The sequence below is a fragment of the Chelonoidis abingdonii genome, chromosome 4 (genome assembly GCF_003597395.2).
Source record: "Chelonoidis abingdonii isolate Lonesome George chromosome 4, CheloAbing_2.0, whole genome shotgun sequence".
NCBI lineage: Eukaryota > Metazoa > Chordata > Testudines > Testudinidae > Chelonoidis > Chelonoidis abingdonii.
In genome coordinates this window covers 137038458-137052117 of record NC_133772.1, presented here as the reverse complement: position 1 = coordinate 137052117, position 13660 = coordinate 137038458, and the positions used below count along the sequence as shown (strand labels likewise).

At 37.9% G+C, this 13660-nt stretch overlaps 1 protein-coding gene across 1 annotated transcript in view; it reads left to right on the top strand.

The window, feature by feature from the left end:
• JAG2 (jagged canonical Notch ligand 2) overlaps positions 1 to 13660 on the top strand; it is a 100447-nt gene that overhangs the window by 61533 nt on the left and 25254 nt on the right. Inside the window, 8 exon segments of the mRNA XM_032768809.2 lie at positions 3253 to 3383; positions 3808 to 3927; positions 6929 to 7042; positions 8438 to 8551; positions 9140 to 9253; positions 9844 to 9890; positions 10223 to 10396; positions 13052 to 13202. Of these exon segments, the coding sequence (XP_032624700.2) occupies positions 3253 to 3383; positions 3808 to 3927; positions 6929 to 7042; positions 8438 to 8551; positions 9140 to 9253; positions 9844 to 9890; positions 10223 to 10396; positions 13052 to 13202 (965 nt within the window).

The following is a 13660-nucleotide window of genomic DNA, read 5'->3' as shown; positions in this document are numbered from 1 at the left end:
CAGCCTTAATCAAAACTGTAGGTTTCCACTGTTACCAATCCCTCTGTAGTCTAAAGAAAATGCAGCCCTTTTCATTTGCTTTTGAAAGCAGCTAAGATAGGTTTGTAGAACTGATCATTGTTTTTTAATTAAAATTACTGAAGATCATTCCAGTATGTGCCTGTTGCACTCCCTTTGTTCTTAACCCTGTCTGATCTGAGACTTGATGCATACGCTTCAGCCTTCCCTCAGGAAATGACTTAACTATGACAGTCTATTTATGGTAACTTCCTTTGTACTGTTAGTAACCCAGAAGTTTAAATTAAGCATCTCTGATTTGCTTTTGCATAGCCATGGTCATAAAGTTAATGCTAGTAACACTGGCAGAAAAGGGAAGGGAGAAAGGGACAAGATATTAACCCCGATCAAGAATCTTGCATTTTCTGAGCCTAGGTTGTTGTACAGGGTGAATTCCACTTTAAATAGGAAAAATGGTTTACAGTATTCATAATCGGGTTCAAAATTAAGCCTCGGATTATGGAAACTTCAAATAATGCTTTTTCATTTATAATGGCAGAAATTTAATCTAGTCCATTGTTGGCTGCATAAACAGCTTCTCTCTTTAGGCTTTGTTTACTGGGGTGAAATAATGGATTCTGTTTTGTCTAAATATAACTCCACTCCTTTCTAAACCTTTGTTTTTTTATCATGGTGAACTGAAGTTCTTTTCCTTAATGTTTTTACATGATTTTCTCACAAGACACATGTTGTTGAACAAGCTTTTCTTTTTATCACATTTTGCTCTAGGAGTGAGCAGAGATCCAAGTAAAAGTTATCTTTCAAGAAGGAAGTGGAATTAAAGCTGTTCTAGCACCTGCTAATGTAGGATGCGACCAGACTTCCTGTTTGAGAGGAAATCCTAATTTTATTCTTCCTTGTAAACTGAAGACTGATCAGTTTACCACATAGTAACCTTTTGACTTGTAAACATAGTGTTCCTTTGGATGGACTGCTGGTAGCTTGTAGAAATGATTTCCCTAGGGCTATTATGGTAATTCAACTTATACCAGAAACAAAGTTTACAGTTAATGTCATGAACAAGTAGTAACCCTTTCCTACCAAATAAGCATTTTTGTGTGTTCTAGTAGAGACTAAAACCATTTTTAATTCCATTTTTCAGCAGATAATTTTACATTGCCCTCTCCATGCTCCTAGAGCACTGTCACAATTTCTTGTAGCCTATTTAAATAGGAGTTATTGAAACACTTTCCTGTCAGTCACATTGACATACCACATTTGTCAGCAGGTATTTATTCTTTGGATTAAAACAGGTTTCGTGTTGGCAATAATGAACCAAGTTACAGAAGCTGAAGTGTGTTGAGAATGCACTTAAATATCAGAATTGTATTACCAAAATTTAAAACATTAAAGAAATCATGCATGCTTATCTATAAGTAGGTATCCTAGCATTGGAAACAGCTGTACTCTGTGGGTATGTAATTAGTACTGCCTAGAGGAAGGAGGATGAATTTTTAGTATGAACTAGCTTTCTGATTATATTTATCTTATTTCAACATACAACATATTAACACAGGAGGAGAGAACTGCTATAGAACTTGTATATTCTGCAGACTCCTGGCAAACCCTTGAATCTCTTAATTATCTGAATAAACTTTGTCTCCTGAAATAAGTAGATAACTGAGTTTACAACTACAAATTGTGAGGATTACAATGTGTGTAAATAGGAATCTCTAGCACCCTCACTTCCACAGTATAGTTCCAGAAGTTTGCCAGTGAGACACTAAACATGTGAGTACATGAAAGAAGCTACCTTTGTAACTACATACAGAAGAGCAGAAATTCAGAGCTTTAAGCAAGGAGTAGTTTGTGTTGGTATTAACACAGAGGACAGCATGATCATGCTGCCAACATATGGTCTCAGAAACCACAACTCCTTATTAAACAGTCTAATATATTAGTCCCAAGTGAATGGGGATTCCCTGTTTTGACTTTCCTCTTCCACTCAGAAAATGGTTACAAATGTTAGTGCCATTCTTTTCCTGCATTCCAAAAGAGTACTGATAGTGAGACACTGACATTGATATGAAAAATGTAGCTTTAGTGGCTGACATTCCTCCCTGGCAGAGCATATGGGGATTATAGCCATACAATGTAGTCTAACAGAGATTTTTCTAATGAGACTTTCTGGATGTAGTGAAGCATATTTAACAGCCAGTTAAACTGGTTGTCTGTTGAAATGAACTGTCAAATAGGATTGTATTGGAAGATTTAGATGGTCCTTTTTAAGAGAGTATCTGAGGTAAGGAAGGAATTCTTGCTGTTTTTGTTGGTGGTAATTTAAGATAAGTACACCTGCTCTCTTGGGGCAGTCTCTTTTAATGCTATAGTTATTCAGAGTTTCCTTCTGACTTAAAGCCATAACTTCTGATTGGAAAGCTTGCTTTTATTTATTTATTTATTTTTTAAGCGTAAGACAAAACTTCCCAATAGAGCACACCAGGTATTTTTTGTTAACAGAATTCTGGCCTTGTAGTATGTCTGCATTGTTATAAACAATCCAATCAGAAGGGAAAGATTTTTTGAAAAAAACCTAGTTTTGTTACTAAGTGTTAATTGCTTTAATTGTTGTATTTCTCAAGTGTTAGTTACTTTTTATTTTGTCTTATCCAAGTAAGGAGGACACTAGAATAAGCTGCTAAAGAACAGTGGGAACATAACAGACTAAATCTGCAGAAAGAGTTCTTAAAATAACTCAAGAGAAAATTGACAAGACAGCTGCATCTTTGATCACCCCCAGGTCCTGAAATAAGTCTAGTACTCTAGAACAAATTAGCTAATCTCCCACCAGCCATCTTCAGAGAACAAAAATACAATGTATGCCTCTTCGTCCACTAAAAGAATTTGCAGTCTTCATTTCTAATAAAGTTTTGCAACCCATCTTTTTATACTACCGTAAGGCAAGATAATTTCTAACTGTGTAGGGGCTGGATCTCTTGTGAAAGAACAGGTATGTATGTATGTATGTATGCATACTATTTAGAATAAGTTACTGTGATATTTTGGGGGTCTGCTTTCTTTGTTCCTAGTGAGTTATAGTAAAGATGCATACCACTCTTCATCTAGGCAAATTGCAGAACAAGTTGTAAAAGAGAAAATACACTTCAATATTCTGTTACATTTATCATTCATTATTTTAAACAAGTGGATTGTTCAACATGAAACACTCTGAATACCTGTGCACTTACTTCTTAGGTGTCATTATGGTTGGCAAGGACAGTTCTGTGATGAGTGCGTCCGCTACCCAGGCTGTGCTCATGGGAGCTGTAAAGAACCATGGCAGTGTAATTGTGAAACCAACTGGGGTGGTCTGCTGTGTAACAAAGGTACTTGATAATTTACAGGAAAAAATAATAAAATTGCTTCATTAACTGGTAACTTATTAGTTTTTGCAATGTACAATTATCTGAGCACATCTGTCACTAAACTTTTTTTGTGGCAGAAGACTGCTCAGCCATCATAAGAATAAAACATTTTAAAGCCAGGCGCTTGGAATGATACATTTTACCCGCTTGCTGATACAGTTGTCTCTTGTCCATCCTTTCCTATTCCAGGGAGAGCAATGGGATGACAGGCTTGCTAGTGATTGATGACTTGAAGTCAAAATGGATTAAGGGGGAGGAGGACATAATGTTGTTCAAGCCAGTAAGGCGTTGTATGTCTGCCTGTAGTCTCTTGACTGTGAACTAAAACAGTAACTTCAGGATTTATGTTACACCTGTCAACTGGCGTTTTCTTTTCTATGTCCAGATCTAAACTACTGTGGAAATCACCATCCATGCTTGAATGGCGGAACCTGTATGAACACCGAACCAGATGAATATCACTGTGCTTGCCCAGATGGTTACTCTGGAAAGAATTGTGAAATTGGTACTGATGACCATTGCATGCATCTACTTGAATGTGAAGCTATGTTAAGCAGTTGTAGAGGGGAATGGAAGCTGTGTGCGCTTGGTGCTCTAAGCAGCCTGCTGGTTTCCCTGCAGTGATACATCTCCCCCATCTCAGCCACATATGGAGAGAGGAAGGAATTATTTCTTTCAAGGGGAGTCATCAAAAGAGGTCACTTCCAAAATCCCAGGTTTTTTCCTTTCTGGGAAGCAGGAAGAGATTTCTCCACCCACCTGCAAATTCAGGTCCTTGGAGGGAGGGGTACAGATGAAGCTGGGTAGCAACAACCTGCTATCTTCCTTCTTAAAGGCCTAATCCGAAAACTACCAAGGACAATGAAAAGTCTTTCCGCTGGCTGCCATGGAGATTGAATCAGGCCCAGTGTGTTTCCTTTCTTACCCTTTTTTGTTCGTTTTTGCTTTCTTTGTTTTTGTTCCTATGCTGCTTCCCCTTCCTCTCTCCAATATTAAACTGTACTATGTTTTGGGAAGGGGGTGCAGGTGCACCTTTTTCTGCTGTACTCTCTCCCTGTCTTCCTCCTATGCACACATGCACATATACACCTGGATCACCTTAAGGATGCTACAGGGGTTTGTGAAAGTCACTTCTAGTTCTGACCCCTGTAGTAAAGTAGAAGTCTACCTGGGCAGGTATTCTAACTGTGATAAAAGAAAAGGGAGGAGGGCACTTATATATAATTTTTTTAAAATATTACTTTCTAAAAAAGTCAAAAATTAGCCACTTATTCTCCTGACCCTCACTTTGAAGAAAAGAAACTGCATTTCCCATAAAGGTATATCACAGTTTGGATCCTATTCATCAGGGTTAAACTACGTTTGAAAACTCTGCTCACGGCCTGCTATGGAGTATTCTCAAGAACAGTTGATTCTAAAATGTTAGTTACAAAACTGTTCATGGGAGCATAGAGTTTTCAAGCATAATTCTATTGCAGTCTCCTCCCCTCTAGCCTCCCTGATGTCAGTCTCACAGCTCTGAGTCTGTCCGATTCCACTCTGAAAATTACTTCCTCTCCTACAGTTTCATAGCTACGCTATATTTTCTTTTATTCTCTCTTCCCCGGTTTTTTGGCTGTTCGTGTTCAAGACCGTACTATACTACGGTCAGATTATCCTTGAATCTTCTGTATACATCTCATTTCTTTTTCTCACCATTGCCCTCTGCACTCTGATAGCCCATCAATTAAAATGGGCAGGGACAATTGGACTCTTCAGACCACTCTGTAGACCTCTTCTTTTTGTTGGCAAACATCCTAAACCCCTTCAAAAATTTCACTTCAGCTGTTGTTCCACTGCTAACCTCCAGTGTTCACCACTGGAGCTCCCCATTGCTACTCCAGCATGTAATCTCAATTGGATGGTAACTTCTTAATGTGACTTCCAAACGGTCAAAATCTGCTGCTGTTCATGAATCATCACTGTTGGCAGGGGGAACAGTGTCCCTGCTCTTTCTCCTGAGCACTTTTCCTCCTTCCTTTTCTCTCCCATTTTCCTGTTGATCTTGATGATTCATTGTGTTATCTCCAGACATAGACTGTAAACTTATAAAAACATACCCCTGGGTTAACTTTATTCTCCTATAGAGCTATGTGATCTAGTGGTGCTACGGAAATAGTCAATCTTGACTATGGTTGTAGCTAGCTGAGCTTCTTGCACCAATGTGGGTAACATGGACAACAATATAGCACTTTCTTCATTTTATTAAAGTGTGATGGAGGAATTTTCTAGTTCTCTTGGCAAAAAGGGAGATGGGGGCTCAAAATGCACATGTGGCTCCTAATGCCATGGCTTTTTAGCTATAATTACTATAGATTAAGAGCTAGAATGGCTTATTGTACTGTTAAATCACTTCTATTTCCCCATGACTATCTACTGCCCAGTACAAATTACATTAAATATGTGAACAAAGTTACCTCCTGGTGGGTTAAGGTCAAAAAGGGAAACATTCCCTGGTAAACGATAAGTATCTAAATCAGGGGTAGGCAACTTACGGCATGTGTGCTGAAGGTGACACGCAAGCTGATTTTCAGTGGCACTCTTGCTCTCTGAGTCCTGGCCACCAGTCTGGCGGGCTCTGCATTTTAATTTAATTTTATAAGAAGCGTCTTAAACATATTTTAAAAACCTTGTTTACTTTACATACAACAATAGTTTAATTATATATTATAGACTTGTAGAAAGAGACCTTCTAAAAACATTAAAATGTATGACTGGCACACGAAACCTTAAGTTAGAGTGAATAAATTAAGATTCGGCACACCACTTCTGAAAGATTGCTGACCCCTGACCTAAATGATCCAGAGTCTAACTTGATTTTAAAAAACTATTTCTCTGGTTGTGAAAAACCTTCCAAAAATAATCCAGTACAATGCAGACAGCTGTACTATATAGGTTCCAAGGCCAGAAGAGAGCACTGTGATCATTTAGTCTGACCTCCTGTATTACTGGCCATCTTACTCCCCAGAATTCCCACGGAACAGCAGCAGAGTGAAATTACTCTTGTCAATGAGACCTTCTCACTTGAACCGTTGCTGTTTATCCAGTAGAGAGAGGCACTGGAGCAGTTCAGAAGTAAAAGGTCAAAAAACAGAGGCTGTGGAGGGAGTGGCAGGGAGAAATAAGTTAGTGGAGATATCTCCAAGTGTTAGGTGGTTCTGAGGCGTTAGTTGGTCTCCCTTTTGCTTCCTAGCAGTTTTATAGGAGGTGAGAGGCTGATATGAAAGATGATGCCCCTGAGCAGGGTCCAGGTTCAGTCCCCTGACAGGAATCTAGTACCCTTCCCATCACAGCAGGTAAGGATAGAGCCTGAGCTTCCTATCTGTGCAGGCATCCTCCCTTTTTATGTTGCCTCCGGCTGATGAGTTAGTTCTGACTAGAAGGTGTCCAATAAAAATCATCTTACACCCTGGTTGAGGTGTTACTGTGTAATCATTCTACTTAGGAAGACTTTCTTTTCTCTTTAGCTGAGCATGCTTGTGTATCAAACCCTTGTGCTAATGGTGGAAGCTGCCATGAAATTTCATCGGGCTTCAAATGCCTTTGTCCATCAGGGTGGAGCGGACCAACATGTGCTGTTGGTAGGTACAGTTGAGCTGAATTTAGCATTTTGGGCTTGAAGGATTGTTATACACTTGGCTAAATAAGCCTCCCTCGTGGTAAAGTGGGTAACATGCTGTACCAGTTGATTTTTTTTTTGTTCAGTAATTGTGAATTCCAAACTGTTTTATCATGCATTTCTATGGTATTGTTCTTGAGTTACTTAGAAAAACAGGAAGGCATTGAAACAAGCAGCTATTTTTGAAGTATAAGACTAAAAGTTAACAAAAGCCTAACTAAGGACATGTTTGCATTACAAACGTACATCAGACTTGCATACAAACTTCATGGGTGTGAAAGATCTGCACAGCTGTTCGACATAGTTATACTGTTCTAACCCGCCCCAGGGTAGACAGTGCTATTCAACAGGAGAGCTTCTCCTGTCAACATAGCTAGGACCTCTTGCAGAGGAGGCTGAACTATGCTGACAGGCAAAGCTCCCAGCAGCATAGTAGCATCTTCACAAAAGTGATACAGTGGCACTGCTGCAGCCTTGTGTGTGTAGACAAGCCCTAAGTCTAACTACCTGCTTTATGTAACACAGCGTATGTATGTTATGCTCCAAGTTTCTTTGCACCTAAATCAATCAGTCTTCTCTCATTGCAATAAATGTTATGGAAGTGTTTCTCTTCAAGCTGCTTAACTTAAATTTATATGTAAAATATTTTGTACTCCATTCTGTATGGGTTGCTAATTACTAATGTTTTAACTCCATAACTACACAGGAGCACCACTTAAACTAACTTAAGAGCAGAGTATGTTTTGTTGCTGACTTCATATTAGCGATCTGAAAGCCTTTTTAGTTGGAATATGTGGAATTTAATAACCAATTCATTGTGGGTAGAGTGTACTAGTTCATCTGCCTTAAGCAAACCAACCCAAACATTGCCTTAACTGAAGGCAACCTATGAAGGAGTTCCTGAACCTTTTAATCTGTGCTAGTAGATTCAGTGAATCTTTTTACTTTACGAAGGCAGAGATCTTCCTAAAATTTTTGGGACTCATAAATTTATAAACAATGGTGTACACAGCACTGTACAGTGGGAGAACTGTGTTTAAATGGCAGGCTTCAGTCCCCAAACAGATTTTAGTTTTATTGAGATATAGTGGGAAAATACAGAACAGTATACTACCAAAACCAAAAAAAAAAATGTCACAATATTGAGGTGTCATAGATCACAAATAGAAAATCCTGAAACTTTTTTTTAGTTAAGGTTAAATAAGAACAAAAGTTGAGATTTTCTAAGCAGTGCAGAGGATTTATCTGCACTGTTCACTTAAGATGTATGACTAAATCCCCCAGCTCCCTTTTTGAGAAAAAACTCAATTCATACTCTCCAAAAGTGTTTTATATCGGCTACCTTTTCATTTTACAGATATTGATGAATGTGAATCTAACCCTTGTGCTCGTGGAGGGACCTGCGTTGATCGTGTTAATGGCTTTGAGTGTATATGTCCACAACAGTGGATTGGAGCAACCTGCCAGCTTGGTAAGTAATTGCTTTTTATGGCTCTTGAAGACAATTCCACACTTCGCATTTACTCTTTAGGGCTTTTTGTATTCAGCTCTTATTTCAGGGTAGATATTTCAGTGAACTTGTAAGATGTGGGTCATTTACTCTTGATGTCTTGGTTCCTGCTTAATAGTTTTGGTAGCAAACTGGACATGAAACGCAAACACTAGTACCTATAGGCATCTAAAGCCCAGACCTGCATACAATTCTAACAGATATTAGAGGATGTTTACTTTTCTGTTTCAAAATGCAATAGTGGTGATGGTAGCTCCTTCTTACTGGTGGTAATGGCTGATTTAGAAAAGCTTTCTCTCTTCCATAACTAACAGTATCTGTGAGATTTGTCTAAGGGGAAGATGTTTCTTTTACTTGCATGTAAAAGAATGTAAATGAATTTTCATTGAAAAGCTACAATATAGAGACAATTTTCGTGGCATACATAAGTAAAATTCTACTGTTTCTTGTAATTGGTGCTTGGATTGCATGGAGGCTTTGCTTGGTGCAAAGGGGATCTGTTTCTGGGTTTGTTCTTTATTCTCTTCTTTCTTTTATCTTGTTTCACAGATGCTAATGAGTGTGAGGGGAAACCCTGTCTTAATGCTTACTCTTGCAAAAATCTCATTGGTGGATATTACTGTGACTGCATTCCAGGATGGAAAGGAGTAAATTGTCATATCAGTTAGTATTTCTTCTTTTAGTGTGTGTGTGTGTGTGTGTGTATCGACCCCAGGATAACTTGCTCTTTAAAAAAGAACTATCACACCTAAAGGTAGCATAGTTCTAAGTGACTGAAGGGAAAAGAATACTTACGCTGTTTCAAACTGTCTCTGTAGCTTTCCTAACTTTTGGCACAGGAAACGGCGTGCATATTGAAGTCTATAGAAATGCTTTATTTATTGAATATAAAGCATTTATTGAATATTAAGCATTTGATTTCTGCTGTGGAATTGGACTAAAACTGTAAACATACAAACACCATATATTGAATAATATAGTTTTAAAATACAATCTTTCTGTCCTATCTTAAAAGAATATTTTATGAAATAATGAACGTAATTGATATACTTTAGCTTGTATTCTGATTTTAAACATGAATGAGTTTTAAGGCAGTCAAAAATCAAACCTGTTTACCCCTAAGCATCCTGTCAAAATCCTTCCCTCAAAATAATACTGATTTTTTTTAAATTATTTTCTGGACCCTTTAAACTTCAAGGAGTCCAACTTCTGCTTTAAATTCTTAATAGCTTTGTATATTTTTTTTTCAATAGATATTAATGACTGTCATGGACAATGTGAACATGGAGGGACTTGTAAGGTAATGCTTTTGTAAAATATATTAATCACATTTCCCTTACAAAAGTTAAAGGTGCTCATCTTTAAAATCTTAAATCAGAATTCATATTAATTAGCACATGTATTCGATATGTGTATCTACAGATTAGTTCACTAAGAAGTGGGACGAGAGACGAACTGCTTGTATACTGCTTAATTCATGAGTTTGATTTATATCTTTTCAATGGAGCCAAAATCTGACTGCTGCTGTTTTGTAAATACAGTATTCAAGATCAGTCTTGAAAATCTGAGGTACACCGTCCTTTACAATAAACATTTCCTTCCAATCTTGCCCTATCCTCCCCCTCTATGTAGGATGAAGTGAATGGCTACCATTGCTTATGCCCTCATGGTTATCTAGGAAAAAACTGTGAGAGAGAAATAAATGAATGTGCAAGCAATCCATGTCAAAATGGTGGACGCTGTGAGGACCTGGTCAATGGATTCCATTGTCTATGTCAGCAGGGCTTTGCGGGAGCTTTCTGTGAGGTGAGAGCGATGTTGAAATTGCTGTAATATCTTTGGACTGAGTTCGGGAAAGAAGGGTATCTCAGGTTTAAATTAGAGTAGCCCAAGGCCAGAGCATTACAGATTAATGCAGCTATTACTTGATACTCTGTGTGAACAAGCAAATTTGTTGTACAGTGAGTGGTATAGTGTTTGTAACATTTTAAAGCTACAGCCTAATGCGTGTAACTAAAGCGTTGTAAGCACATGTATTGGTGAATCTTTCTAAGTGTTTTAAGATTCATTATTTCTTTAACAAGTCTAACAATTTTGCTCTAAATTTCTTTTTGAAGACCACCTGCTCTCTTGATATACTAAAACATATATGTATTTAGGCCTAGTTCTGCAGACACTTAAGCCTGTTCTTAAACTTACTTGTGAGTAGTCCTTTTGACTTTACTGGGACTATGTGCTTCAAGATAAGCATGTGGGTAGGTGTTTGTTTCATAGAATTATAGAAATGTAGAGCTGGAAGTCATCAGTCCAGCCCCCTGCGCTGATACAGGACCCGAGTAAACCTTGATCATCCCTGACAGGTGTTTATCCAGCATGTTTTTAAAAAGCACCAATCATGGGGGTTCCACAACATTCCTTGCAGGCCTATTCCAGAGCTTCACTATCCTTATAGCTAGAAAGTTGTTTGTTTTTTCTACTACCTAACCTAAAACTCCCTTGCTGTAGATTAAGTCCCTTACTTCTTGTCTTACCTTCAGTGGACGTGGCGAATAATTGATCACCACCAGTCTCCACCTCAGTTGTCTTTTCTCAAGACTAAACATGCCCACTTTTTTAAATAAAAACTTTCCTCATCGGTCAGGTTTTCTAAGCCATTTATCGTTTTCGTTGAGTCTCCTCTGGACTCTGATTTGTCCACATCTTTCTTAAGGTGTGGCACCCAGAATTGAACACAGTACTTCAGCTGAGGCCTCACCAGTCCTGAGTAGAGTGCAGAATCTGGATATTAAATCTGATATCTCGCCTGAAGTGTGTGGAGATGTTGCTTGCAGCAGGGTTTAGAACTTGCATACAAAAGCATGAGTAAGAAATAAAACTACTCATGATGCTGAAGATTTGTTTTTGTGGGGAGGGCACTCGACCCTTTCTAAGCAAAACCTATAATACTTCCCCTTAACATCCAGTATCTAAGGTTTTTTTATTTTCAGTCGTGTGAATTTCTGAGCAGTCACACAAGCATTGATACAACTATAGAACAGCAACATCCACCAGTGAGGGTAGATTAGAATTTAGGGATTTCTTCAATTTAATAAAAGATTGCAAAAGTAATTCATCTGCTTGAAATACAACTACTTTACAGTACCAATACCCCGTCTTTCTTTAAAATTTAAAAAATGAGTTGCCAGTAACAGCCATGGACCAGTTCTTAAGCTGATCCATTAACTCACAGCTCAGATGCTATTTCTACATGGTCTGATCATTTGAATGATCTTCCTTTTGCATAATTTCTAGTACAATGTATAAGTTTATCAAACCCGATGAATAATAGAGGGAGTTGGCTGACTGCCATGAATGTTGCAGGAAATCGCTGCTGCTGATTCCAGATGCTAAAGAAAGGGAAATTTACTCTAATGGAAGGAAACAAATGGAAACTTCTGATAGAACAAGATCTGAGAAAGATATTCTCAGAATCTAAATGCTTTTTGTAGTCTGCATGAAATGCTCTTTAAAAGAATAGAGCAAAATAACTTGCTGAAAACTCTCTAATTTCAGTTGCACATGCTGCGTTGAACTGAAACATGTCTGTGATATTTGAGCCTTTAAGTTTTACTCTCATTATTTTTATTTTTTTGGCTATAGACAGTCTGAAAAAATTGTCTGTAAAGTTGTCAGAATTACATGCAAACAATGAAAACTCTGCAGTGAAGCTAATAAAATCTCCTCTTTTTTTCCTCAGGAGAATGCTAAAACAGGACAGTACTTAAAGCATTTCCTAAAGTAAAACAGGCCCTTGAGAATAGCGGTTGGTAGGAAAGGTACCATGGTATAGGGTACTTTTTCTTTCAGTGACATGTAAGGGCTGTCTTAAGCAAATGTAGCGGACATATGAAGACTGTATGTTAAGATGAGTCACTTCCTTAAAAGGATGTGTCTGTGTAAAGGTTTACATGCTGTGAGGTTTTTTTTGTCTAAGTTTGGCATTTTCATCCTAATGGTAGTAAGACAGGATTTAAGAGATCTTTTAAACCACCTTTCTTAAATATGCACATTCATGGTTATAGTATTGAGTATTAGAGAGCATACACAGAGAAATAGTAAAGGTAGCGATCACATGTGACATTTCTTAAGTTTAAATTTTGTATTTTAGTTATGCATAATTTCTTACCCTTTTTTTTTACACATTCAGCTTGCTGACAAAACTAAACTATTGCAAACAAATCCTTTCTGAATCTTCAAAATGATCCTTTATAGTAGTAACAGAACAGCATTGCAGTGAACTTGACTAAGTAACTTGCAACTTCTATCAAACTATAGAATGGCATGCGATACAGACAATTTATAAACATTGTGTTTAATATTAATTTCCTGATAAAATAATTTCATCTGTGTCAATGGCAATATTGATGATGCTGCTTACTGTACTGGGAAATAATTCCTGATAGCTGTTTCACTTTATTACAGATGGATATTGATTTCTGTGAACCTAACCCTTGCCAGAATGGGGCTAAATGCTATGATCTAGGAGGAGATTATTACTGTGCCTGCTCTGATGACTATGATGGAAAGAATTGTTCTCACCTCAAGGACCACTGCAAGAACAGTTCTTGCAAAGGTATGTGCTGTCCCCCAGGAATTCATTACTGGGGCAGTCATGTAGAACACAATGGGAGAAAAATGGAGAGGATTATAGGGTGGCAGGGAGTAGTGTCTCTTACTGAAGTGCTGTAGTTAGCCTGTGTATGCAGTGTAGCTGTAGCTGTGTCAGTCCCAGGTTATTAGAGAGAACAAGGTTGGTGAGAATATCTTATTGGGCCAGCTGCTGTTGGTGAGAGAGACAAGCTTTCAAGCCACACAGAGCTGTAGATGAGCTGTGTGTGACTTAAAAGCCTGTCTGTCACTAGCAGAAGTTAGACCATGTCAAGTACATGATGGCTGGGGGAATGGGAAATATGCTTGTAATCTTGTGTATTACTTATTTTATACACATTCTAAGATTATAATATTGTCTTCCAATAGGATATGAACAATGTGTTCACTACTCTAAGGTTAAAAAAGCCACAGTTCTTGGTT